The sequence below is a fragment of the Oncorhynchus tshawytscha genome, linkage group LG33 (assembly GCF_018296145.1).
Source record: "Oncorhynchus tshawytscha isolate Ot180627B linkage group LG33, Otsh_v2.0, whole genome shotgun sequence".
NCBI classification, from domain to species: domain Eukaryota; kingdom Metazoa; phylum Chordata; class Actinopteri; order Salmoniformes; family Salmonidae; genus Oncorhynchus; species Oncorhynchus tshawytscha.
This window is the reverse complement of record NC_056461.1, coordinates 35,843,428-35,870,277: the sequence shown is the minus strand read 5'-3', so window position 1 is coordinate 35,870,277 and position 26,850 is coordinate 35,843,428. Positions and strand designations below refer to the sequence as shown.

Below are 26,850 nucleotides of genomic sequence, written 5' to 3'. Positions count from 1 at the left end.
TATTGCATTGTCTCTGTCAGGTCCATATAGGAAATTACTATAAAATACAATTATTTCAGTTGTGTGTATTACTTAGTTTTATTTAATGACATTGGTTGTGTTTGTAAACTCAATCTGGAGTGTGCTCTAGGTTTACGTAAATTCAGAGCGTTCTGCGTTCGCAGCGTTCTGCTCTCGGAGCATTCGGCTCTCGGAGCGTTCGAGCGCACACTGGACGCTCTGCCTGGGGAGTAGGGTTGATAGCGTTCTGACCTCACAACGGCAGTCAAGCGTCCAAGTTAACTGGCTAACGTTGGCTAGCTTGCTAGCTACTTCCAGACACATGAGAGAACCCAGTGGTGGAAAAAGTACCCAATTATCATACTTGAGTAAAAGTAGATACCTGAATAGAAAATTACTCAAGTGAAAGTCACCCAGTAAAATAGTACTTGAATAAGTCTAAGTATTTTTGGTTTTAAATATACTTAAGTATCAATAGTACATGTAATTGCAAAATATATACTTAAGTATCAAAAATAAAAATCTCTTAATTCCTTATATTAAGCAAACCAAGCGGTGCCATTTTACTTGCCCTAGCAGAGATGGTTAGGCTGTTTTCAAGTTATCCAGAGCATTGGTGACTAACTGCTGCTGGAAACAATTTAATTATACACTTTTACTGACACCGGCCATATTCAACGTGTGTAGAGCGTTTGTAAATTCATCAGTATTTCTGCGCTCTGGCACACTCAGACGAGTACCCTGGAGTCGGAGTAGAGAGCCAGAGCGCATTTACGAACGCAGGTATAGGTAAACTTCTGACTTAAACTGTATTTTGTGACGTGCACCAGTCCCTCCTGCAGCAAAGCACCCCCACAATATGATGCTGCCACTCCCGTGCTTCACGGTTCGGCTTGCAAGCCTCCTCCTTTTTCGTCCTAATATAATGGTCATTATGGCCAAACAGTTATATTTTTGTTTCATCAGACTAGAGGACATTTCTCAAAAAAGTACGATCTTTCTCCCCATGTGCAGTTGCAAACCATAGTCTGGCTTTTTTATGGAGGTTTTGTGAGGGCCAGTCAAGTTCTTCTTCCACACGGATCTCGACAAACCATTTTTGTGTGGAGGACCTCACTTTGTGCATGGGGCATTGTCATGCTGAAACAGGAAAGGGACTTCCCCAAACTTGCCACAAAGTTGGAAGCAGAATGTCATTGTATGCTGTTGCGGTAAGATTTCCCGACACTGGTTCTGCCTGAACCATGAAAAACAGTCCCAGACCATTATTCCTCCTCCACCTAACTTTACAGTATGCATTCAGGCAGGTAGTGTTGTACTGCCAGATGTTGAAGCGAGATTCATCATTCCAGAGAACACGTTTCCACTGCTCCAGAGTCCAATGGGGGCGAGCTTTACACAGCCGGCGCTTGGCATTGCGCATGGTGATCTTAGGCTTGTGTGCGGCTGCTCTGTCATGGAAATCCATTTCATTAAGCTCCCAAAAAACAGTTATTTTGCTGACGTTGCTTTGTGAGGCAGTTCTGAACTCTGTGAGTGTTGCAACCAAGGACAGACAATTTTTCCACGCTACACGCTTCAGGACTCGATGGTTCCGTTCTGTGAGCTTGTGTGGCCTACCACTTCGCGGAATGAGCTGTTGTTGCTCCTAGACATTTCCACTTCACAATAACAACACCTACAGTTGACCGGGGCAGCTCTAGCAGGGCATACATTTGATGAACTGACTTGTTGGAAAGGTGACATACTATGCCGGTGCCATGTTGAAAGTCCCTGAGCTCTTCAGTACGGGCTGTTATACTGACAATATTTGTCTATGGAGATTGCATGGCTGTGCGCTCAATTTTATACATCTGTCAGCAACGGGTGTGGCTGAAATATCTGAATCCCCTGATTTGAAGGGGTGTCCACTTTTGGACACCGCTTTTGGGCCCCACAATTGGACTCAGGAACTCATCATAGTATTTTTGTGCATTCAAATAGCCATTGATAAAATGCAATTGTGTTCGTTGTCCGTAGCTTATGCCTGCCCATACCATAACCCCACTTTCGACATGGGAAACTCTATTATCAAAATGTTATGTCAGGGTAAGCCTACACAAAACAGCCCTTATTTTATGTTTCTAAAATCCCCTATGGGCAAAATTAATGGTTGAAAAACAAGTGGAACCATTTCCGTTTGACCGCTAGGTTTTATGGGTATTATGACACCACCACTGAGGGCCTCTACTGAACCGCAGTGATTCTTGAGCTTGGATACTGCTGTTGAACATCACGCAACGCTGGCAGCTGATGGCGATAGAGCTCGCCAGCTTGTAGTCCTAAAACCCGAAAATAAGTTGTCTCCGGTTTGTTCAGCCATCCCTATGCGCAAAATGAATGGGGACATAATACGGTTTTGGAATAAACGCCTAAAATATGGTCTGAGGTTAGGAGATATTATGCTTTTTGTTCTATGAGATACCAGTTAATATGACCTTTATGAATTATGAAGCCTTTGATTTGTTTTTATTATTACTTAAATTCTTCAAAATTCACAAAGTGACCATTTGCTGATGAAGATTATCTCAAAGAACAAAACGTATAAGATCTCCTAAACCTAAACAGACCTTATTTTCGGTGTTTATCCAAAACCGCCATTAATTTTCCTCATAGACTGTCCAATGAACCATGGCGGAGTTTCTACCTACTAAAAGACGCAATTACTATGTAGTGTCGGAGGGGTAAAAGTGTATCCACAGTCTAAACCCAGACGCGCAGCATCGTGAAACAGACCGGGTGGCGTTTGGGGTTGGAGAACTGAAACATTATTCTTTAGTTGTTAATTTTCTCGAAATCTAAAGGCACAACCTAGATTCGAGCTAATATCTTAACCAGTTGAACATGTTATTACTCCAACCTCGTGGTAGTGACAAACTGACACGTTTTCATTTTCGTAAAAAAAATATATATAATCTGAAGAAGTAGGAACATCCGTGAAAATGGAGAAAACCTCGAAAAATAGCCCGCTGGAGGACGTTTGTGAATTACCAAGTATGCTCCCCAAAAGGCAAAAGGTTGAGAAGTATTTGCAAAATGATTATTATAAGTATATTTACATTATACAATATGGGAAAGTGGAAAATGAACATTTATGAAACATTTTTTTAATTGAACTTCATGAACTATAACAAGAAGTAAAACGGAAGCGGAAATAGCACAACGGACGGATAAGGAAGTGATATTGGAATTTGTGAAAACGTACATTGATCTCATACACAACCAGTGAGGTAGCTACCGTCTTCGTGGTTGGAAACGGGCACAACCCGTATACCTTCAGAAACAAGGTAATAAATCAACCATGATCTTGCTTTGTTAAAGAGAAACGATTAAAAAAAACAAGTATGCTATTGTTTTAATGTTGTAAACGTCTACGCTTGATCTAAATCTCAAATTGGTGGCACAGGAGGAGACCGCGGTGCAGGATAACGTTAGGTAGCTAGTTGGCACACAATCAGTTTTACATGAGTAAACATTTAATAGTCATGCGAGTTTCGATTTAAATTGTGATCCAAACATTTGCGTAGCTAGAAGCTAGTTATTTCGGAATGTTTTTATCACACCTATTTGTTAGCTAGCTGCCTGTGTTTTACTTGCTAGTTAGCTAGCTAACTCTTTTTGTTCGGCGCGCAGTTTGACTTTCAAAAATGTGCGCATGCTGACTATTTAGCAAACTAGCAATATAGCTGTGCATGCGTTTAATTAGATATTGATCCTGGGCCCGGTGTTTCCCATAACCATCGTTATTAACGTTGCACTTAAACGCTCGCAATCTAACGCTTGTTTCAGACCACTCGTAGAACAGCTGTCATTAGATGTGTTTTTTTTTTGTTGCCTTCCTGCGCCACATTACGTACACATCTCCGCTAAACAGCACAATATTGGATTGAAGGAGCAGGGCCGGTTCCAGGCATAAGCTGTCGCTTAAAAGCGTCCTCATGCTTCCCAGTCAGAACAGTCGGGTTTAAAGGCGGTTGGCATCCAATGTTAATGGTGCATTACCGCCACCAACTCCAAAAAAACATTGCGGGAAAGGGGGACAACGACATCATACAAAACCCCATCCCACTTATTCAATCACAGTCCACTCCCCAAATACATCCCTACGGTAGCACATTCATCAACAGGATCTTTTGCACAGCCTCGGCTGTGAAATCACGGAGGCCCCAAAAACCTCATGCAGCATTCAATGATTCCAAATGTCTTATTCTCCGCTTGGGCTGTACAGTTTATGACCATTGCAATAAATAATAAACTTCACATTTTTAACGTAGTATTTCACTATCCCTCCGTTGGTGAGAGCCCTTCACTGGTTGTGGTGGCTCTACTATCATTGTTTCTTCCAATCTTTTCACTGTCTCCAGATAAAAAACATGTTGGATACTCCTTACCCTTGCCAACTCGTTCTCCCTAATCACCCTAACCTTCACAGTTGCAGCGTTTCACTTCATCTGGCATACAATACTCTTCCCTTCTGCACACACTCGACACAAGACCAAATCTTCTACAATTATGTTGCTGAAGGGGCTTGTGCACAAAAGCTCTTACAGGGTATCTCATGAATCCTAACATTATATGAGAAGGGAGAGACTCTTTATCAAAGTCCATTAGCATGGAAGAGGTGAATGTCTTTTCTCCATCCACCATACAGGTCAGTTGACGTGCACCAACCACTCCATCAATGTCTTTAGTAATATCATCTGCCTTGTTTTCTTGTGCCACCCCAAATAGCCCCCTTGATAGGTGGCCAGCTATGAAAAATCCATACAGGAAACATTCCACTCCGATATCTTTGAGTCTTAACACTTCTGCTCTGCGGACACACATAAAAAAATAAGACGACCACTTGTGACTCTCACCGACTACACTTTCCTCCAACACATTCCAGATTTCCCAAGTAGCATTGATCCAAAACCACTACTCAGACTAAAAACTAGTCTAATGGTTTCCAATTTTCTACCACATATTTACTTTGTGTTCGCCATTCATTCTCACTTTCGGTACTATTAACTACACCCGACTCACTTGCCGTTTCAAACTAAATCAGTTCCTGTCTTCTCCACAATCAACGTCTTCTAGCCAAAACAGTTCGGAGGAGTTTGCATATATGGTGGCATGTTTTTGGACTTCAGTAAGGGTTTTTTGCACTGTTCGGGCACTTCTTGGGGTAAGCTTAAGCCTATACTTCTTCTTAAGGGATTAGTCAACAGTAGGGATTCTTAAGTCAGTCATTCAATGAGAGTTGACTCTTCATGACTTTTTTGAGAAATACTCCATCTTAGATGTAAAATTGCATGACAAAGATCCTCTGCAAAAAAACTCAAATGTCATTAATTTTCAGGTATCTTAGATTAATTGTAACTTTTGAGTTAGTGTATACTGGCTACAGGATTTCAATGAATAAACGGTACTATTGCTGCTTTTTCCCCTTGTTTTTCAAGCGAAGGTTTTATGGGAGTATGCGAGCACACTCGTTCAGCTGAAACATGCTGATGCCTCAATCTCCACACAATATCCCATAATGGCACAGCAAAAACAGGTTATTTTTTGTGCTAATTTCTTAATTTACGGATCATTGGGACGCTAGCGTCTCACCTAGACAACATCCTGTGAAATTGCAGAGCGAGAAATTCAAATTACAGAAATCCTAATATTAAACATTCATGAAAATACAAGTGTCATACATCATTTAAAAGCTTAACTTCTTGTTAATCCAGCCGCCCTGTCTGATTTCAAAATGGCTTTACGGTGAAAGCACACCATGCGATTATCTGAGGACAGCGATCCCCGCACACAAGCATTATACATTTTCCAACTAAGCAGAGGTGTCACGAAAGTTAGAAATAGAGATTAAAATAAATCACTTACCTTTGAAGATCTTCATCTGGTTGCAGTCACAATGGTCCCAGCTACATAACAAATGGTCCTTTTGTTCGATCAAGTCCTTCTTTATATCCCAAAAGTCATTTTCATTGGTGCGCTAGACTCAGTAATCCACCAGTTTCCCTCGTTCAAAATGCAAACAAATAAATCCCGTAAGTTACCAATAAACTTCTTCCAAACATATCAAACAACTTTCCTAATCGATCCTCAGGTACCCTAATATGTAAATAAACAATCAAATTTAAGACAGATAATACCGGCGATAAATAACGAAGTACTCGCACTCACCGGAACACGCGACAAACACTACAGCAAAAATGGGAGCCACTTACTACAACTACAAATTCTAGCTCTTTTTTTTTTAATGTCTGAAACGCTTTCTAAAGACTTGACATCTAGTGGAAGCCCTAGGAACTGCAATCTTGGAGGTCTTCCTTTTTATATTCCCATTGATAGCCATAGCATTCAAGGCTGAATTGAATTTTTTTCTGGATGGATTGTCCTTGCTTTTCGCCTGCCATATCAGTTCTGTTATACTCCGACATTATTTGAACAGTTTTGGAAACTCTTAGTGTTTTATATTCAATACTACCAATTATATGCATATCCTAGCTTCTGGGCCTGAGTAACAGGTAGTTTACTTTCGGCACCTCTTTCATCCAAACTTCCAAATACTGCCCCCAAGCCCAAAGAAGTTAAATAAAACAACGTTTACATAAGCATTCAGACCCTTTACTCAGCATTTTGAAGCACATTTGGCAGCAATTACAGCCTTGAGCCGCCTTGGTTATGTATTTGGTGAGTTTCTCCCATTCTTCTCTGCAGAGCCTCTCAAGCTCTGTCAGGTTGGATGGGGAATGTTGCTGCACAGCTATTTTCAGGTGTCTCCAGAGATGTTCAAGTCCGGGCTCTTGCTAGGCCACTCGAGGACATTCAGACACTTGTCCCGGAGCTACTCCTGCATTGTCTTGGCTGTGTGCTTAGGGTCATTGTCCTGTTGGAAGGTGAACCTTTGCTACAGTCTTGAGTGGTCCTGAGTGCTCTGGAGCACTTTTTCATCAAGGTTCTCTCTGTACTTTGCTCCGTTCATCTTTTACCTGATCCTGACTAGTCGCCCAGTCCCTGCCGCTGAAAAACAGTCCCACAGCATGATGCTGTCACGAAAGCTACAATGTAGGGATGGTGCCAGGTTTCCTCCAGATGTGACGGTTGGCATTCAGGCCAAATAATTCAATCTTGGTTTTGTCAGACCAGAGAACCTTATTCTTCATGGTCTGAGAGTCCTTTAGGTGCCTTTTGGCAAACTCCAAGCGGGCTGTCATGTGCGTTTCACTGAGGAGTGGCTTCCGCCTGGCCACTCTACCATAAAGGCCTGATTGGTGGGGTGCTGCAGATGTTGTCCTTCTGGAAGGTTCCATCTCCACAGAGGAACTCTGGAGCTCTGTCAGTGACCATCGGGTTCTTTGGCCTTGGTCAGGTAGGTGACCTTCCCCGATTGATCAGTTTGGCCGGGTGGCCAGCTCTAGGAAGAGTCTTGGCGGTTCTAGATTTCTTCCATGTAAGAAAGGAGGCCACTGTGTTCTTGGGGACCTTCAATGCTGCAGAATTGTTTTTGGTACCCTTCCCCAGATCTGTGCCTCGGCACAATCCTGTTTCGGAGCTCTACGGACAATTCCTTCGACTTCATGGCTTGGTTTTTGCTCTGATGTGCACTGTCAACTGTTGGACCTTATATAGACAGGTGTGCCTTTGCAAATCATGTCCAAACAACTTTACCACAGGTGCCTCAAGTTGTAGAAACGATCAAGGATGATCAATGGAAACAGGATGCACCTGAGCTCAATTTTGAGTCTCATAGCAAAGGGTGTAAATACTTAAGGTATTTCTGTTTTTATTTTTATGAATTTGCAAGCATTCCTAAAGCAAAAAAATGTTTTGCCATTATGGGTATTGTGTGTAGATTAAACTCTGTGGATTCAACATGGCGAATGACAACTTCGAGCATCGATTTGACCGAGGAAGGTACTTCTGTACCTCACATTGCGATTCTAGCCACGCATTATATAAATGCCAATTCATGTTGGGAGATTGCGGAGACGCTGGAGTCCGACCCAACCACTAGTTTGAAAAAGTGGGGTAGGGTCCGCGACAAGTTCGTCAAGACAAAGAAAAGGGCTGCAGTGGAAAGAAAGGCTACTCCAGAAATGTTGCTGCTGGTTTGTTTGGCACGTGGAGCATGAGAAGACTGAAAGCAACATGCCATCTTCACCAAATAATGAGGTATGTTGTATTTTATATTGTAGTCGATGAAAAGAGTAAGAATAGCTAGCTACTTGGCTGGCTAGTGGCTAGCTTAGCTGCATACTGTACGTGTGCAGAGAAAGCAAGCCAACCAACTAAATTAAAGATATTTACTACTTTTGATCAAACATTTTGTCATAAAGAAAATCATAAGCTTCCCACATTGGTAACACAAGTTAAAGTTAGCAGGGTCCAGCAAGTCAATGTTTCTAGGCCAGGCCTACTTAGCGCAAGCCTTAGCAACATATGATCAATTGTAGTCTGTTAATGATTTTAGGTTAATTGTTAATTTTGGATGGATGGATATGTACTGAATAAACCTCAACTTTGTTCTTTCTTTGACAAGGCTCAAACATCAGTGAATGGAGACAGCACCTGGTTTTGTTCTCTGCGCCCAAGCACTACCTCAGTACTGGGGACAGACTTTTCATTGGCCCCTGCACTAAGCTGCTGTGTAAAATTAGAAGCCATCTCCATGCAGGACCCGGGAAGCTCTATCCTGGGCTCACCTCCAATACCTATTCCACTGGCTTGCTCCTCACTGATGCCACAGAGCAGTAGCAGGGGTGTGAGAAGGGAGAAAAGAGCTGCAGCCCCTTGACACATCGTCTGAGACCAGCCACCTGGACAGCTGATGGAACAGGAGTATTTCCGTCTGTAGTTTTTCAATTGACTGATTTTTATATGAACAGTAAAGTCAGTAAAATCTTTAATTGTTGCGTTTAATTTTTTTGTTCAGTATAGAAAAAAAAATACAAATTTCCAGGAACCATAAACTAAGTTAAATGGATTCCAACATTTAAGGGCGCATGAGGTTCTCATGTAGGGGGAAAGCTGCGTCTCCCAGGAAAACAAGGACTTGGCGTTATGGTACCTGACAAGACAGCTGGTGGTAAATTGAGGGTCTTCGGTGGCAATTTGTACCCAAAAAGAACTCTTGAAACACTACACCATAGCTCTCTAGGCCTTATGCCCCGACATCCACCACTGTGAACCTGTAGCAGGCATCTTCTGTCTCTGTATCTCACCTATTCATATGCATTGCTAGGTACATAAATCTAGTAGATCCCGGGTAATTCACACACGTTTAATTTTGTCACCAGTCAAGTGTCTCTGTGTACACTTTAAAATTCTCCCACACGTCTTTCTTGTTTGGCCATAGATGGCTATTACCAGCTCTTCGCCCTCTACTGTCCTAGAATAATATTGACAATTGTTTTTATTTTTCAAGCAAATGTCTTTTTAGGTAGCATGCGAGTGCACTCATTCAGTTTGCCTAGCCGCCAGTCGAACTGAAGCATGCTGACTCATTTAGGGCCCCCGGCCGCTATGAGATCCTGCTAGGAACTCTGTCTGGGTCTCAAAATTTGGTTGTGCACCACCAGTTTCTCTAATGTCAGTCACTGACAGTCACTCAATTATCCATGTCAGCTCAAAAAAAATTGGATTGGCAGTTAGTCTAGCCAGCTATCTAAACTTGTAGTAATCATTTCCAAATACCAACTGGGCACATGCCCAGGGGTCTGGACCTCCAGCCCCCCCCATCTTGATCTTAGTCATTCTCACTATCATATTAATATGGCATGTCATGGCAAAATGTATAAAATTGCAGGAAATTAGCTTTAATACTGCACAAAAATAAACTCAAACAAATGTTTTGACGTGGTGGAACTGACAGTCATGATCAAGGCTACGCTGAACATGGCTACAATTACATGGTTTATTTGTATCTCTGACAGCGATAACTTAAACAAAGTTGACCACAAACACTAAGTTGCCAATGTCTTTGCAATTGATACAAACAAGCGGCGTATAATGAGATGTGCCGATTCGGTGCATTGGGTAAGCATTTCAATAAGCTGCTTCAATATTTACAACCGTAGGTGGTAGATAACTCCCTAGGAGCTGATCTGTCATCAGCATTGTGAAATAATGTTAAGGTAAGATTTGAATGGAGAAGGTTGATCCAAGAGCAGCACTCCCTTTCTTTCAATCCTATCATTATCGACACATGCTCCAACAAAACACTTAGAGATCGTTTTCTCAGGGTGGTGTGTCGTGGTAATTTCCTGTATTACTAAATGAGAGTTTACAAACCACACACAAGTCAAGAGTTATATTTTCAACTTCATCTTTAATCAAATGAGCTTCACCATAGCCCTTTGACTCTGATCATTTCAGTGTCTAAATTAATTCTGAGTCTCAACATAATGGCCACAGATATTTTATAGCAAAGATCCACCCCTCTGAACTTACATGACATACCACAGATCTCAGGAACTCTTCACAAAGGGCCTTTTACTTAAGGAGTATCCCATAGCCAGATAGCATTAGCTATAAATTATCGGTCAGTTTGGTCTCTAACGAGATTCTAATCTCGTTCCTGGTACTTCATAGTGAGGTAATGTTTTGGTACAATCTGGAATGCTCTTTAGGCTTTATTGGCCAAAGACATCGTAAATCTCCTCTGTCAGTGCTATCTTAGAGGCCCATCCTCAGTGGAACACTGAACACACAATAGTCGACCGATTCTATTCTGTCGACTAAAACAACCATTCTAATGCAATATAAAGATGATAAAATAATCTTACTAGCACTATAACATAATCTTGCAAGTTTCCACAACATCTCCCCATCACATGGTTTAACAGATACATTCACATACGAAAAAAAGTTCAAATCTGACTTCTCCCTTTCTGATAATCTGCATATTAACAGACATGTAAAAGACAAGCCTGACCTCTCCCCTCTGGGCCCCAAGTGACTTTTCCCTAGAGAAGAAAGGAAAATGCAACTGCCGACAGTATAGTCCAAAAAAAGACATCCTAATGACAAGTATCTCACATAAGCATATTATGAAAGTAAATAAAACAAACATCTTATCTATGTTACCGAACTAATTCTGATTCAGCTATGACAGGTGTTATGGGTAACATGGAAAGATTTTGGTTTGTTTTTTTAGTTGATAATGTCACTTTGGGGTCATAGGGCACTCCAGTCCCAAATACTGTGTTCTAAACCAATTGTGACACTACTGTGAATCATGTTTACCTGATGTATCCTGTTGGATACAGCTACACCAAATATGATTGTTTCCTCTTCCACCATATTGGTGTAGATAAATTGTGTGCCTCTGCCTCAATGTTTTCAAATAAAAAAAACGTGAAATAATAACCAAACATTTTAGTAAATTGCTTCATTTTCTATTCAGTGTCCTGTGTGAAGGTACTTAAGGTGTTCACTGACTGAAAGCAGGCATGTCGTCAACATCCCAGAAACACAAAGAGTTTGTGGCAGAACCCATGGGGGAGAAGCCAGTCAATGCACTTGCTGGCATTGGAGAGGTGCTTGGCAGGAGACTGGAGGAGAAGGGCTTCGACAAGGTGATGCAGAGTTTTTACTTAACTTTGTTGGAACTTTCATAATGGAACTTGGTTTTGTGAATTTCTGCATTTTAGTCACGTCATAGTAAGTACAGCAAAGTGAAGAGGACAATGCAGTTGTGCAACTTTTACCTAGTGTTTTAAATTGGTGTATTGTCATTCATGTTCTTTTTCACTTTTCCTACTCTGTTCTCATTTGCATACATCTACAGGCTTACGTGGTCCTGGGTCAGTTCCTGGTGCTGAAGAAGGATGAGGAGCTATTCCGGGACTGGCTGAAAGACTCATGCGGGGCCAATGTCAAACAGCAGGGTGATTGCTATGGCTGTCTGCGTGAATGGTGCGATTCTTTCCTGTAGAGAAGGTTTTGTTTTTTTCCATTTTATATAACGTTTTCCCAAACACCTATTTACTTCTGGTCTCACGTTAAATTTCACTTCATATGGGAACACTTCACATGAGGCAGTTGAGCAAAGTCATACATTGGAACACCTGGTTATTTTATTCGAGTCACAATTCAGAGACCTATGGATGCTTAAAAATTAGTAAGACATACTTTGCTGCAGTCATCCATGGGGTTGTTTTACCCAACTGTGTAGATCTGTAATCCTGACCTTTCCTATGATTAATGTCTTTGGCTGTACAGAAGCCTTGGGGATGAGTTCATTTGTTTTCCTGCACTTTATATTTCAATTTTGTTCTGTCAAATAACCACTTTTATAATTACTATCCCTTCATAAATGTATAACTAATGCTTGTACTTATCTCCAACTCTGACAGTTTGCCCCTGCATTTAGTTAAATGAACTTGTCGCTAAATTAATTAATAGCATTTTAAACCATTTGACACCACATGGCTTTGACATCTATAAGATGTTGCACTGTTCATTTTACATCTGAGTTTACAGGAAACCATTTTAAGATTTACATTTGTAATTGCCCCATGTTATCTTATGTGTTTGTTTTAAGAGATGTTGAAGCGATGCCTTAACGTTGTAATGCTAAAGCAACATTTATCTGCAATGTACCTTGAGTTGTGGAGCAGTGCATGCGGATTAAGAAGCTAGCTACTACAAATCACCTCATTTTCAAACTTCACACAAATGAAAGCCTGAAGTAAAACCACAGTAAGTAGCACTTTTTCAGGAATTCATTTATGAGCATACTTGTGTTGCTCTCTGTTTAATTGTTGAAGGATGGTTTTACTGAAACACTGGTTCATGTTTTTGCATATTAACAGTGAAAGCATGTTAGTTTTTTTCTTTTGAAATAAGCAACTGCAAGATCTGGACAATTCTGACTTTGTTTTGTTTTTTGAAGAAAAGAAAAAACAATAAAATTACATGCACAAATATTTTTGGTGATAGGAGTGTTTAATTTTGTCTTTGATTCCCCAAGTCCCCTTTTATTCAAAGCTCTTAATTTGTTTTGGTAAGAAATATTGACAGTAAAGGTTTCAGTAACACTGATCTAAAAATAGTAATAACATTTCTGAACTTGATCAGATAAGCAACCCAAAAAACTGGTCTCGAAAAGAATACCATACAAATTGCTGTTATGTATTTATTAAATGTACTGCTTATTTTTGTTAATGTCATATAGCCTTAGACATCCACTTGACAAATTAAACCACTTATCAAAACAACATTGATCATTGTATTTGGAAACCCGTCATTATAGACCGCTGATCTTAAGGTGGCTGACCACCTCTTGTACATACAGCGCCAGTGGAATTATTTGGATTAGTGTGTATTGACTTGCCCTCATACTGTCCTACTGGTCCACAGTGGCGCCTACACCTCAAGCACATTTCTGCAACAGCTTAAAGTGACACAGGACTTTCAAGACATCACACACAATTATTTTATTTTTTAACAAACTCAGATTAGGCAATGACTAGTGTGTATTAAAATAATTACAATTTATGTTTAGTTGTCACCCCTCCATCTATTTGAAAAATGAGCTAGGACTATGAGCTGTTTTACATATTGTATGTATATCCACTTTTATGTTGTGCTACAGTTCATGATTCTATAAGCTTCGATGTTTTAGGTATGTATACGCATAACTCCAAATATATTTTAATGGTTTATGTAGATCTAAATGTAAATTTTGGTTGAATTAGTCTTGATTTTACTTAGGAGGATATGTACATCTGCAGCCTTTCATAAGATAAAGCAGGCTACATGAATAAGTTATATTTAGCTTTGTGTATGTGGTGAATGCATGTACATTGAGTATACAAAACATTAAGAACACCTGCTCTTTCCATGAGACTGACCAGGTGAAAGCTATGATCCCATGTTGATGTCACTTGTTAAATCCGTGTGTAGATGGAGACGAGACCGGTTAAAGAGATAATTGAGACATAGATTGTGTATGTATGCCATTTAGAAGGTCAAAGGGCGAGACAAAAAGTGCCTTTGACCTGGATATGGTAGTAGGTGCCATGCACACCAGTTTGTGTCAAGAACTGCAACGCTGTTGGGTTTTTCACGCTCAACAGTTTCGCGTGTGTATTAAGAGTGGTCCACTATCTGAAGGACATCAAACCAACTTGACACAATTCTGGAAAGCATTGTAGTCAACATGGGCCAGCATCTGTGGAGAATGCTTTCGACACCTTGTAGAGTCCATGCCCTGATGAATTAAGGCTGTTCTGAGTGCAGGGGGTGGGTGTGTGCAACTCAATATTAGGAAGATGTTCCTAATGTTTGGTATACTCAGTGCACGTTATGTTCTATCTGGACAGTATTTTTCCCAACCATCCTGTGGTTTGTCTCAAAGGAGTGCACAGAAGAACTTCTTCTCCCTGAATGGGTTCTCCGAGGTGGGCACAGGGGTGATGAGGGGGTCCTCAATAGCGTGGGCATCACAGTATGCCATCAGGTCTGCAGCTGCCTTTGATACCTGAGGATGGCAAGTAGTGGGAATCAAGACTGGAAATGAGGGTGTGGATATTTAGCGGAGACTTACCAAGGCGCGTACAATGTTTCAATGGACATGATGCCTCTGGCAAGGCTTACCTTGATCCTGCAGAAACTGGCTTCAATCTTCAATTGCTCCACCAGCTTCCTGGCTTGGCCGACACTCATGGTGCTGTTCACTGGGGTGTCTCCTTTCATCCTGTCAAGAGAGCCAATGAAACATATGGCTCATGAGTCACACTAACACATTCAATCATTTTATTTGAGAAAAAAGACCACTGACAGCTGGAAAGGCAGATGTACAGCGTGCTGTATTGCATGACATTAAACAAGTTCACTGTATTTGTTCTAGGTAACTTACATTTGTATGGATTCTTATTAATGGAAAATATACACTGAGTATATAAACATTAAGAACACCTGCTCTTTCCATGACAAACTGACCAGGTGAATCCAAGTGAAAGCTACAGTATATGATCTGTTATTGATGTCACTTGTTGAATCCACTTCAATCAGTGTAGATGAACGGGAGAAGACATCTTAAAGAAGGATTTTTAAGCCTTGAGACAATTGCGACATAGACTGTGTATGTGTGCCATTCAGAGGATGAATGGGCACGAGACAAAATCTAAGTGCATTTCAATGAGGTATGGTAGTGAGTGCCAGGTGCACCAGTTTGTGTCAAGAACTGCAACGCTGCTGAGTTTTTCATGCTCAACAGTTTCCTGTGTGTATCAAGAATGGTCCACCACTCAAAGCTAATCGAGCCAACTTGGCACAACTCTAGAAAGCATTGGGGCCAACAACTCAATATTAGGAAGGTGTTCCTAATGTTTGGTATACTCGGTGTACATTTTTATGAATCACTGACTGCGTCCAATTTCACCCTCTCCTAAATTTGACACACTTATTTTTTTTCAGCTCATTCACTTCAATCTTCCTCTGCTCTCCTCCTTCCCCTCCTCTGTCTGTCTCTATCTCTAGGGACCAATGGTGTAATTTACTACTTACTTGTTAAAAGCTCTCTGCCCAAGAAAAACTATATCTCACCTTGATATAAAAACATATTTAAGCTATAGGACCATTTATACTGTATACATTGATTATATGGACAATTTGATTATATGGACAATTTATTTGCCTTCTTACAGATAGTCAGCTTGTTAGTTAAAATGTTTTTATGCACTGGCTAGAAGAGAAGTACAATACACTTATGTCCAGAGGCCAGGTATGATTTTCTCTACCATACCATGCCACTGTAACTGTAATCTATGAATATCATAAAAGTGGTTACATTCTAATAAATTCCATAATCAGTATGTCTCTTACATGTTCAAGCAGACCGCATTATGATCTTCAATGGCAGACATAAATCTCTAGAGCTTGTAGAAGGTACAGGGGAAAAAAACTTGCTGATAGTATGATAAAGACACATTTTGTAAATCTATTGGATATGGTCAGCTTTTTATGGGACCTCGTTTGATGGGAGCACACTATTTGAATGGCTGAAGCAACCAAAAAACTGGGAGAAATGCACAGATATATACACTTGCCTCAGCACACAGATACACCCAATGTGAGTGAATATCATCAAATCACATCAAATATGCAAGGGATATAAAGCAAACCACTGCCTGCTTAATACAAATTCAGTTGAACTGACAGCATACAGAGAAGGTTCAACAGAAAATAAATAATGAATGGACAAGAAGTGTGAGGAGAAATGGATAACCGGAGAAAGAGAGAGAAGCAACAAGACCAGTCCATATAGGAGTCTATTTCTACCATTCTGGTCCTCTCTCTCCCCTCTTAATATTCCTTTCCTTCATCAGCTCCTTCTCATCTTCTCCCTTACCCTTGATGTATTCCTCTTCAGGTGCTTTCTCTCCCTCCTCTTCTCTCCCTCTCGCTCTCTCACCCTCTATCTGCCTGTGTTTGTGATTTTAGTGTAGCTGAACCCCACCCCTCATAGACAGTGTATGCTACACTGTTCTGTACAGTCCAGTGCACTGCAATTCTGCTACAATGAACATCAGACTCCTGGTACATGCATAAGAACCCCCTCTGCAGTGAGTGGAACCTTCCAGGCAAAGGGAGGAAGGCTCCATTGGAATCGTTTTTCTTCTGAGAGCTGGATCATACCATCTTTACATGAAAATAGAGGGTAATTGGAATCTCACAAAATAATTCCTTGTCATAAGAAAATATGAGCATGCAGTTTTATGTTGTGTGTCCAAAGGGAAGATACAATGTTCACTATCTTTGATATGCACTGTTGGAATTTAAATTATGTTTGTTATTTGCATCAGTTACCCCCCCTCTCCTCTGTTGCCATGGGAACTGCTGCAGTCTCTAGCTCCTTGTCTTTTACATTCTGTCATCATACTGCCCTCAATGGTTTCTCCCACCTTGGCAAGATACAGTATCTTTGTAGTCCTGCAAACCATTACTGCCCATCACTTGCCCCCTCTCGTCTCCACTCTCTCTCCCTTCCCCCATCATGCCCTCTAATGTTACATTCTCTCTCTCTCTCTTCTCTCTCTCCAGACATCTTGATTTAAACTGGAGAGAATAGAATATGTGAAAAAAGACAATGACATGATAATAACATGGATAAAATCATCTCTTATCATAATGGGAAATTCAATTGAATCATTTTGAGTAATTATGAACAAATTAATAATAATTTATTTCTACAATAGGAAGCAATGAGATTGTAGCATAGACTATGGTTTTGACCACATATTTTCCCCTTTTCTAATCTATGCTATTTATCTTGTTTGAAATGTCTACACCAATCTCCATGGATAAAACCTTTCATGGTTACAGATGGAGGTTTGACATCATGTTCTTCTCAATGTCAAACTCTATGTGCACCCTTTACTTATGAACGCGTTGCTTTGCTCTTGAAGTTTGTCCTGTCGTCCGTATCGTAGTTACAGGTTTCCTGTATTTTTTTCCTTTAGGAAGTAGCTAGCTAGATAGAGTAAATATAATTGTGTATGTCCATAACTATTGTAAGACTTTTCCATTTTAATGATCACAATTACGTGCATGTTAATTGTTAATATATAGTGCTGCAGCTTTACTATAGACGAAAATGTGAGTATGAGGAGTGTTGTAATTTTGGATACATTCTAGCCAAGCACTTGCGCCACTTGTCTTGGGCGAGTTAGCCAGTTGTTAGCGTGTAGCTAGCTAGTCAGCTAACGTTAGCTTGCTACCTTTGCAGGTGTTTTACTATGAAGGTAGTTGTATGTCAACTGAATCTCAGCTCAAATGACATTCTGTTGAAATATATGGGTAACTAGCAATGGCATTCATCGTCATTTTGAAATGTCGTTGTCATCCTCAATGTTTTAGCTAGCTAGCAGCAGATGAGCCTTCTATTAATGTTATTAAAAAGGTAAAATGGCTCCGGCCCAGCAGCATAGCTAACTAACGTGAGGAGGCTGGCTGTACTATTTTTTTGTGTGTCATTGATAGATTAAGTCCTTGAAGCTTTTACAGATTACTCTGACGTACGTATCTCTAATTGTTCTCTTACGTTTCCGTTGGCAGTAAAGAAAAAAACTCGTAAAACACATTGTTTGAGACACTAGAAATATATTCTTGTGAATGATGTAGATTTGAATGGTGCCTTTGAATTCAGTATTCATCTGCATTAAAGTCTCAATGCTTTTCTCTTCTATTTTACAGCTTGCTACAGAAATATTAAAGGCTCATTATCAGATATGACCCGCAGTAGACAAAGAAAACGTTAATTAGCTAAGTAATTAATGTCATATTAAGGGCATGTGGAATAATATATATATATTTGTCACAAGGGGTTTTCTTCAGGATGAGCAGGCCAATGTTGGAATTGTTAAGTGGGCTTCCTCCAATTAACAGGGAGCCATAACCCTCAAAAGAAAAGCTTTTTTTTTTCCAAGGAAGCAGAGAGAGGGGCATTTGGCAGGAGCCACAGGAATAGGGCAGTGAAATTTCAGGGAGTGGCGTGGAACATCAGGACCAGAGTCAGGAAGAGTCAGTGCTAGGTCAGTCACCATGGGTGGTGTAACGGGACCAGTTTTCCTGTGGCTACAGGATGTGTTAGGGGTAACTCTCCTCAGAGCCCGCAGGACTCTACTGCAGGCTGCCATCCTCTCCTGCGTTCTAGTGCTGCTGGTCTGGGTGGCCATCTTCCTCTATGGCAGCTTCTACTACTCCTATATGCCCACCGTCAGCTTTTCTACACCAGTGCACTACCACTACAGGTACCAAGAGACATTGAAAGTTTGTTTTGTGCCTTTTTGTCTTCAAACTGATGTTAAATCCACTCTTTACTTTCCTTTCACCTTTTGAATGGTTTATTTAAAAAATATATAATTGCTTTTGCATGAGCATTTAGCTACACTTAACAAAATACTCATATGCTGTTGCACCTGATTTTTGTTTTGAGCTATTAGTACCATGACAAGGTAAAAAGTGGAGGCCCATAACATGTCACACTTTTTTTCCTGACCACTATTCGTTCTAGTACCGATTGTGATGCTTCCAATTCAGTCCTCTGCTCTTTCCCCATGGCTAACATCTCGCTGCTAAAGAATGGCAAAGACCAGGTATGCTCTTCACATATTAACCATTATTTTCCTCACACCCTCTATCCTGAGCTAGATGCTAATATAATTTTAATATGCAAAGAAATTATCGCTGTAGGTATGCTCACTGTCTCTCTTACAGTATTCTACCCCTCATTGTCTTTCCTAGGTTATGATTTATGGTCAGCCATATCGAATCTCTTTAGAGTTGGAAATGCCTGAGTCGCCAGTCAACGAACATCTTGGCATGTTCATGATTAAGATGTCTTGCTACACCAAGGACGGCCAGACAGTTGCAGCTGTGGCGCGCTCTGTGAGTGATACAGTGCTATGTTGATCCTGTTTGGCCTCCTACTACACCAATTTCTCTTCTGAGCCTCTCCAAACATTTCAGTGCCAGTTTGTGCCATGTGGGACATAACTGGATTCTCGACATAGCTCACTGTAATACATCTACTGCTATGCATACCATTCTTAGTATATCGTTTTGGTATATATACGCATAGATTGCATTTGGATTACTGAGTGTTATTTGGGTTGTTAATTGGATTTGTTCTGACGTTTAAGATTTTTTGTTTCTAGTTTTTGATTATTATTTGTGTACGTGTTTGACATTTTGGCTGCACTGTTAGGAGCTAGTAACACAAGCATTTCCCTGCACCCGCTATTACGTCTGCTAAACTGTGTACGCGACTTTGATTTCATTCCTTGAGTTTCCTCCAACATAATATTTCCTCTATTACTTTACAATGTTAGAAATAAACATGGATATTTTTGTTATTTGATGATTGTGTGGCCCTCTGACGGTGACTGATTTATTTTCTCTACCAGGCTATGCTGCACTACCGATCTGGTCTCCTCCATACATTGAATACTCTACTGTTCTCTCCTCTCCTGCTGACTGGGATGACGGAGCAGAAGCAGCTCGTTGAGGTTGAGCTCTTCTCAGACTACAAGGCCAATTCTGTAAGTGCTATTTGTGGTTGCCTGTACTTACCAAATCCATTTTCCTCTCCCACAGAGCGTGCACTTAGTTCCTGTCACGCTCTCTGCACTGGGCCTGCTCAATGAGTCAGATTGTCGTGATCTTGTGATCATCATTATTAGCATGTTATCTGAATCATTTCATTTTTATCTGATGTAATTCGATTTACCAAGCATACTTCCCTTTCAGTAGCATTTGATGTTCATGTGCTTTCAATTAAAAGTACTTGGACAGAACTAATTCATTTAGAAGCAGTCCAAACAAATACAACCTGAGTAAAATGTCCTCTTTCAAAGTGAGAATGAGTTTTAATAATCTTGCAAGCCAGACCACCTAGTCTCGCATTTGTTCAGTTCTGCAAGACTGGCCAAGTCAGACTAATCTTTTTTAGGTAATAAGGTCCAAATATTTTTCTAACTACAGTATCAACCCACTGTTGGTGCGGTCATTGAGATCCAGTCTCGGCGTGTGCAAATCTATTCAGCTCAGCTCAGGATCCATGCTTTCTTCACTGGTATCAGGTATAGACCTCCCCGATTGTATCAATTATTTCGGTTTCAAATCCAGATTATTTGATGCCAATAAGCCGAATACATAGAATGCCATTCGTTTTTTGACTTGTCTATTCCGTTCTTTTGTTTTCATCCTATTGTCCATCCATCCTTCTCTTTCTCTGAACCCTTTGTCTTAATAGATACCTCCTGTACAATTTCCCATTGACGTCTGCAGTGATTGGCGTGGCCAGCAACTTTGCCTTCCTCAGTGTCGTTGTGCTCTTCGGATACCTACAGTTTATATGGGGGGGACTTTGGCCACCTGAGCAGGTCAGGGTAAGATGCTGTCTCATTTTCTCCACTGTAATATGATGTTCCCCATCCATACAGTACATCTAATCTTACATTAAAATATCTGTTTGGAACTGATCCTCAACTTAAGCTGTGTTTTGTTTTGTTTAATATGTCTGTAGGTTATGATGGGAGACACGACTCGCCTGCAGCGTAGAAGAGAAGAGGCTCGGAAGCGCATGTCCTTCTCACAGAGTGAGTTAGTTCTACTCTACAACACGCATCAAACCCATTGTGTAAAACAGACATAACATGGTTAATCTGAATGTGTTTTAGCTCAAATGCCTCAGAAAGATAATGATCGTGTGGCTGAGCAGTTGGAAGAACCTAGACAACAAGCATCAGAAATAAAGAAAGGTGAGGGTATTAGGGTCTTTCTATAAATAATGGGGCCAATGTATGACATTGGGATCGAAATTTTAAATTGGTTTGAAACTAAAAATAAAAAGGATTTTCATGCAGTTCACATGTGCTTAGAGGAATAAAAGTGAATATATGGAAATTGGCCCATAACTCCACCTATACAACAACATAGATATTTAATTTATTATTACATTCTAAAATATGTGAGAATTATGTGGACATTGCCTGACTAAATAGATTGAATGCATGGCGATTTCTTTGTAATTTATGTGGCTAACGCAGCCACGGGAAGTAGTTTGGGGGTGAGGGGGGATTCCCCACGCTGCAGGCGGCTATATTGGTCCGCTAATACAGGACTATTAAAGGCCCAGTGCACTACTTTTGTGGGAAAAAAATGTTTTCTAAAATATATAGATATTTACTTTTCCCGATTTTCTCAGGGGGTGCTACTTTCTGCGGCTATGCGCAGGTGTAACAGTACTCTTCTTGCATTGTGTACTATCAATCATCGACAAGAAATCCAACTTGTAGCACCAGTCATGAAGATTTATTCTGATAGGAACAGCACAAAATTGCACGTCATGCAATGCACGGCTCACCATCCAACTCTGCACTCACGCACGCTGGTTTGGTACTTGTTCACTGGGACTGTAGTTACCAAAATATTACAATATACAATATAATATCTTTAACAATGTACCTGATAGGAACAGCACAAAATTGCACGTCATGCAATGCACTGCTCACCATCCAACTCTGCACTCACGCACTGTACAAAATATACGAACCTCCCCCACCACACAGTAAGTTGCTAGCTAGTATTAGCGGGAATTCTCTTCAACAAAATGTACAACAAATATTCCCCAAAAAACGCTGCATCTTATGTGATGTTCGAATAACATTTACAAACAAATTGATATAAATTGTAAATTTAAATCATCACTTGGGAGAAAAAAATCACTTTTGACTTACAGTGCTTTACAACCAACAACTTAACGCTAGTTTATTGGGACGATTCTAACTGAAACATCCTCCTTCGTAAGCAAGCCGAGCAAACCAGCCAATAAAATGCCATGTTGAGTAGGTGAAGGCAAGACAAAACTAAAACCAAAAACCTATTGGCTTAACAATAAAGTGGCAAGGGGAATCACCAATATAACTCCGTTACACAGGTACACATTATAAATCCATGAATAATGTTAGCATTAATTTAACAATTTGAATCTCACCATCGTTGTTTTATAATGAACAAGTGAACAAAAACAAGGTTCCCTTTGGAAAGCCAACATTAGATGTTGTCGTCCTCATAATAACCGCAAGTGGTTTTACCGGAAAAAGAGTAGCGCAGCACCCTTCAATTGAAATGGCGGGAAACAAATGAAAGTGGGCACATCTCTCACAAAAATGGATCAAAAATAAAATTGCGGAAAATTATAAGGGCGCAGGAGAAATTATAAATTGGCTACAGTAATTACAAGGACTTGTCAAGCACCAAATTGAGGAAATGTCTGATGCTCAAGGTAGGCCTTTACCAGTACTTGATTCTCTGAGCTCTAAATTCTAGTAAGCTACTTCAAGACCCTTTTATTGTTTAACATTGCAGGTGTAACATGGAAAACAAAATGTACTTTTAATGTTATTTTATTACCAGATCATGTTGTGAATAAGTCCACTAGGCGATGTAATTTGTTTTCATTATATCCAGAATAATTCATAGGAATAGCATTGGGTGTTGCTCAATAGTCTATCCTATACAGTTGACCACAGTAGACTCGGTGTCCAATACATTCTGTATGAAAAAATTAACTCCTCTTGATGCTTTTTCTGTTAAATCTAATGAGACCCTGCTGTAAATCAAGCAGACCACAACAGATGATCAACATCAATTCGCTAGGGATATTAAATCCAAAGTGGATCCAGGCAACTGTCTTCACCAACGTAATGCATGAGACACCAAAATATTCTGTACATTCCTTGCAACACCTTTTTTCCAGCACTTGAGCTGTTGTTGTGTCACATGCTCTATCACGACAACCGTTCATCACTTGACTGTCATTTGAAAAATTCCTTCCTGGATCAGATGATGTGTGAAAATGTAATGGTTTAACTAATCAGCTGGACATCAAATATGCATCCAACAAGTATTGTGCATAATTATTGAAGAACCACGTTAATGACCGTATCTATTTAGAAGCAATCGATTTTGCAATCGCGTAGATCATTTTGGATTTGTGTGTTCATGAAAACTGTTTTCACCCCGTAACATAAGGAGACAAGATGTTACGTAGTTACACTGCATTTCTGATATCCCTATACAAAAAACAGCTAGATCCAGGATTCTTACAGGGTTCAAGTTCAATGTCTAATTTAACTGATTAATGCTTAATATATGATATAATGACAACTTACACTGGCATAAATGCAAGGACAGAAAAGTTATATTTTATGTCACACTATTTTGGACAAGTCCGTCAAGACACCAACGATGATAATGTGTGTTTAATGTTAAGTTTTAAATCAATTTGTGATTTTTATTGAATATAGTTAGGATCCCCCCTTATATCTTAACGTAATAACACGAAGAAGAAAAAATGTCAGACTATTATCAATGACTTATCAACAGCTGTAAAAAGTTGTCCAGTGTAGGAAACTGGTACCCTAGTTTATAGAAAGCTCCATGAGAATGTGTGAATTGGTGTATACACAAGATATACACAACAGTATATGAAATCAACTGATCTTGATTTAATTTATACGGACTTGTACTTTGGGGCTGCAGGTAGCCTAGTGGTTAGAGCGTTGGACTAGTAACCGAAAGGTTGCAAGATCGAATCCCCGAGCTGACTAGGTAAAAAAAAATTCTGTCGTTCTGCCCCTGAACAAGGCAGTTAATCCATTTTTCATAGGTCGTCATTGAAAATAAGAATTTGTTCTTAACTGACTAGTTAAATAAAGGTAAGATTTAAAAATAAAAATAAACACATTGTGGATTTGTAGGCCTACTTGAGTAGTTGTGGATTATGATGACAGGTTATTTTTATGTTTTGTGTAACATCATGCTATGAATGTTACCGTACTGTTTTTTGTTCAGCATATTTGCTGTTTACATTATATTCTTGCATTCTGTCTCTACTACAGTTGTAACGGCTGTTTTGTTTTTGTAGTGGAGCTGGAAACACCAGATGTGATTGGTTCCCTGAACAAGCCCTCTGGTTTGCCAGAGAATCAAACAGGTAAGACTATTTCAGACGAAGATTGTTGACGCTCTGTCTTTTTCCTGAACTACTTGAGTCATTTGTAATAACCTTTCACTGTTATAATCATTTCCTTAGTCTAACTCAACCTGTCTCTCTATCGGCCTCCCTGTGTTAGCTCTAGAGTCGTCATCAGATGTGCCCCTGGAGGCTCCTCAGATTAACAAGACCGATGCAAGTCAGGAGGAGCCTGCTGATCCGGAGGATAGAGGTGCAGGAGCAGTCCTGTTGGAGGGACCCAAGGTACCTCAGCCAGGGGAATCTACGCTGCGTCAGAGACCGGGACCCTGGATGAGTCTCTGAACCATGGATCATCGCTCAGACATTCAAACGCTCACAGGTCCCTCAATGTGCCTTTTACCGACAGGCAAAGAGAGAGAGATTTGATGTATGGATTGAAGCAGATAGATTGACAGACTGACTCCCACAAACACCCTGCACAAATATTCCCTATAGCCTATCACTTTACTTAGCATGTACCGTAATTTAATAATAATCATATAATAGAATAATATATGCCATTTAGTAGAGGCTTTTATCTAAAAATGACTTTGGACTGTGGCATAATAGCTATGCTCTTTGATTTTTCAAAGATCAACCAGTGTCAAGGTTATAAGCCTTCTTTAGTTAGGCAAATATTTGTAGGATTAAGCTCAAGCCTGACTCTTGCATGTCCTTCAGAGCAATGAAAATAATCACTCCGGTCTTTAAGCACTTATTTAATTCCCTAGTCTGCATCATTGTAGCAGAGACAGTTTGTTCAGCCTTTTTGTTTTACGAATGAGTCTTTAAGGAATGTGATTGAGCAGGTACACAAGCATAGTTGAGAATGCCTTTTGTGCCTGTGATCGAAGCCTACGGTTACCATAAGAATCAGAGTGCCCTGAGCTGCTGAATGATGACCCTGCAGATTACACTGTTACACATTTAAAGTTTCTCCAGAGTTATTCATCTTAAATGCAAGGAACATGCATTATGTTTACACCTCTGTAGAAGGTTATTGTATGATTTTCCTTGAGGAAATATGCCTTTTAGAGCTATTACAGGGACCACCACATGTTGAATTTAATTTAATTGGGCCGAAACATATACAGCAAGGTGTACATTCTATTCCCAAAGGATAGCACTTAAAAGTATTTATTAAAGCACTTGTTTCCAAAGTGGTCCTTAATGTTACTTTGTTTTTAAATTAATATGTATTTTTTTTCTGTTTTAGATAACATATCCTTCATTGCTCCTTGAAACATTTAGTTAAGTTACAATTGGAAGTTTTGTTGAAATGTACTCATATGAAAAAAATGTTGTAGAAAATAAATAAGATATGGTCAAATGTCATTTGTGAGGTTCATTCAAATGTGAATGAGGGTAAGAATGGAAGGTGATTTGACCTAAGTATCATTAAAATGTTATTTGAGAACTATTCAAGATCATGAGAATTGTATCTGTATATGAATGATCAGAAATAGTTTTCAAACTGAAAAAGATATTTGACGCAACTGATGAATGCTCTGGTTCTTTACAACTTTTAGTTTTATTGACTTTGATATCAAATCAGTCATAGTTTTGTTTGACTCATTACAGTGCATGTGCATTGTTTTTCTTTACCTGCAATGACTGTCAAGCAATGATTGTTTTTATGATATTTAAGCTTTACTGCTCGAGTTTAAAAAAATGCTGTGCACAAAATATGAATACATTCAATATTTTGTTGGTAATCAGGTAAATGGCTGTATGCTGATGATAACATCTGAGGTTATTTTCCGGTGAAGTGGTTCTTTAAGAGTTAGTAGTGTCCTAGCAGTAGGTAGACAGTTTTTCACACTGAAATATAACAATGCAGTGACCGTGCGCTGTAACGTCCTGGCTTTTGATGTGAAATGTGTTTATGACAGGGTTTTCTTTGTGCCCAGTTCACACCAATGTTGGAATAAGCAGCCTCTGACTTACAGTATCACAACAGTCCTATTCTACACTGAACAAAAATATAGACGCAACATGTGTTGGTCCAATGTTTCATAAGCTGAAATAAAAGATCCCAGAAATGTTTCATATGCACAAAAAGCTTATTTCTCTAAAATGTTGTATAGAAATTTGTTTACATCTGTGTTATTGAGCATTTCTCTGTGGCCAAGATAATGCATCCACCTGAGAGGTGTGGCATATCAAGAAGCTGATTAAACAGCAGGATCATTACACAGGTGAACCTTGTGCTGTGGGTCAATAAAAGGTCACCAAAAAATGTGCAGTTTTGTCACACAACACAATGCCACAGATGTCTCAAGTTTTTAGGG

The 26,850-nt window shown here is 39.9% G+C and overlaps 3 protein-coding genes across 7 annotated transcripts; 2 read left to right on the top strand and 1 right to left on the bottom strand.

Moving 5' to 3' along the window:
* The first annotated feature begins 3,188 nt into the window (after window positions 1–3,188).
* Window positions 3,189–12,959, top strand: LOC112231329 (barrier-to-autointegration factor). Its single transcript, XM_024398028.2, has 3 exons — window positions 3,189–3,326; window positions 11,435–11,606; window positions 11,819–12,959. Exons 2-3 carry the CDS (start codon window positions 11,481–11,483, stop codon window positions 11,963–11,965), a joined length of 273 nt encoding a protein of 90 aa, XP_024253796.1. The 5' UTR covers window positions 3,189–3,326; window positions 11,435–11,480; the 3' UTR covers window positions 11,966–12,959.
* Window positions 12,960–13,467: 508 nt separating this feature from the next.
* LOC112231330 (guanine nucleotide-binding protein G(I)/G(S)/G(O) subunit gamma-3) lies at window positions 13,468–16,571 on the bottom strand. Its single transcript, XM_024398029.2, has 3 exons — window positions 16,388–16,571; window positions 14,632–14,731; window positions 13,468–14,515 (listed from the first exon to the last, which is right to left on the bottom strand). The coding sequence occupies exons 2-3, from the start codon at window positions 14,728–14,730 to the stop codon at window positions 14,387–14,389; spliced, it is 228 nt and encodes a 75-aa protein (XP_024253797.1). The 5' UTR covers window position 14,731; window positions 16,388–16,571; the 3' UTR covers window positions 13,468–14,386.
* An 883-nt stretch (window positions 16,572–17,454) lies between these two features.
* LOC112231328 (seipin) lies at window positions 17,455–25,894 on the top strand. 5 transcript variants are annotated; one of them, XM_024398023.2, is made up of 11 exons: window positions 17,456–17,634; window positions 18,232–18,788; window positions 19,052–19,133; window positions 19,282–19,425; window positions 19,944–20,078; window positions 20,521–20,618; window positions 20,792–20,927; window positions 21,065–21,137; window positions 21,219–21,299; window positions 24,470–24,538; window positions 24,678–25,894. In XM_024398023.2, exons 2-11 carry the CDS (start codon window positions 18,580–18,582, stop codon window positions 24,860–24,862), a joined length of 1,212 nt encoding a protein of 403 aa, XP_024253791.1. In that variant the 5' UTR covers window positions 17,456–17,634; window positions 18,232–18,579; the 3' UTR covers window positions 24,863–25,894. The 5 variants fall into 5 exon arrangements, with proteins under 5 accessions (XP_024253792.1, XP_024253791.1, XP_024253789.1 ...); XM_024398024.2 differs by having other exon boundaries at window positions 17,455–18,788; window positions 20,792–20,921; XM_024398021.2 differs by having other exon boundaries at window positions 17,456–18,788.
* Window positions 25,895–26,850: the final 956 nt, after the last annotated feature.

What these genes read in the sequence shown, in the direction of transcription:
- LOC112231329 (XM_024398028.2), top strand. Translation starts at nt 11,481, where the DNA reads ATGTCGTCAACATCCCAGAAACACAAAGAGTTTGTGGCAGAACCCATG. An exon ending in AGGAGAAGGGCTTCGACAAG is followed by an intron (nt 11,607 to 11,818) that starts GTGATGCAGAGT and finishes ATACATCTACAG; the next exon opens with GCTTACGTGGTCCTGGGTCA.
- LOC112231330 (XM_024398029.2), bottom strand. Translation starts at nt 14,730, where the DNA reads ATGAAAGGAGACACCCCAGTGAACAGCACCATGAGTGTCGGCCAAGCC. An exon ending in CCAGTTTCTGCAGGATCAAG is followed by an intron (nt 14,516 to 14,631) that starts GTAAGCCTTGCC and finishes TGCCATCCTCAG; the next exon opens with GTATCAAAGGCAGCTGCAGA.
- LOC112231328 (XM_024398023.2), top strand. Translation starts at nt 18,580, where the DNA reads ATGGGTGGTGTAACGGGACCAGTTTTCCTGTGGCTACAGGATGTGTTA. An exon ending in CCAGTGCACTACCACTACAG is followed by an intron (nt 18,789 to 19,051) that starts GTACCAAGAGAC and finishes TATTCGTTCTAG; the next exon opens with TACCGATTGTGATGCTTCCA. An exon ending in TTTGCCAGAGAATCAAACAG is followed by an intron (nt 24,539 to 24,677) that starts GTAAGACTATTT and finishes TCCCTGTGTTAG; the next exon opens with CTCTAGAGTCGTCATCAGAT.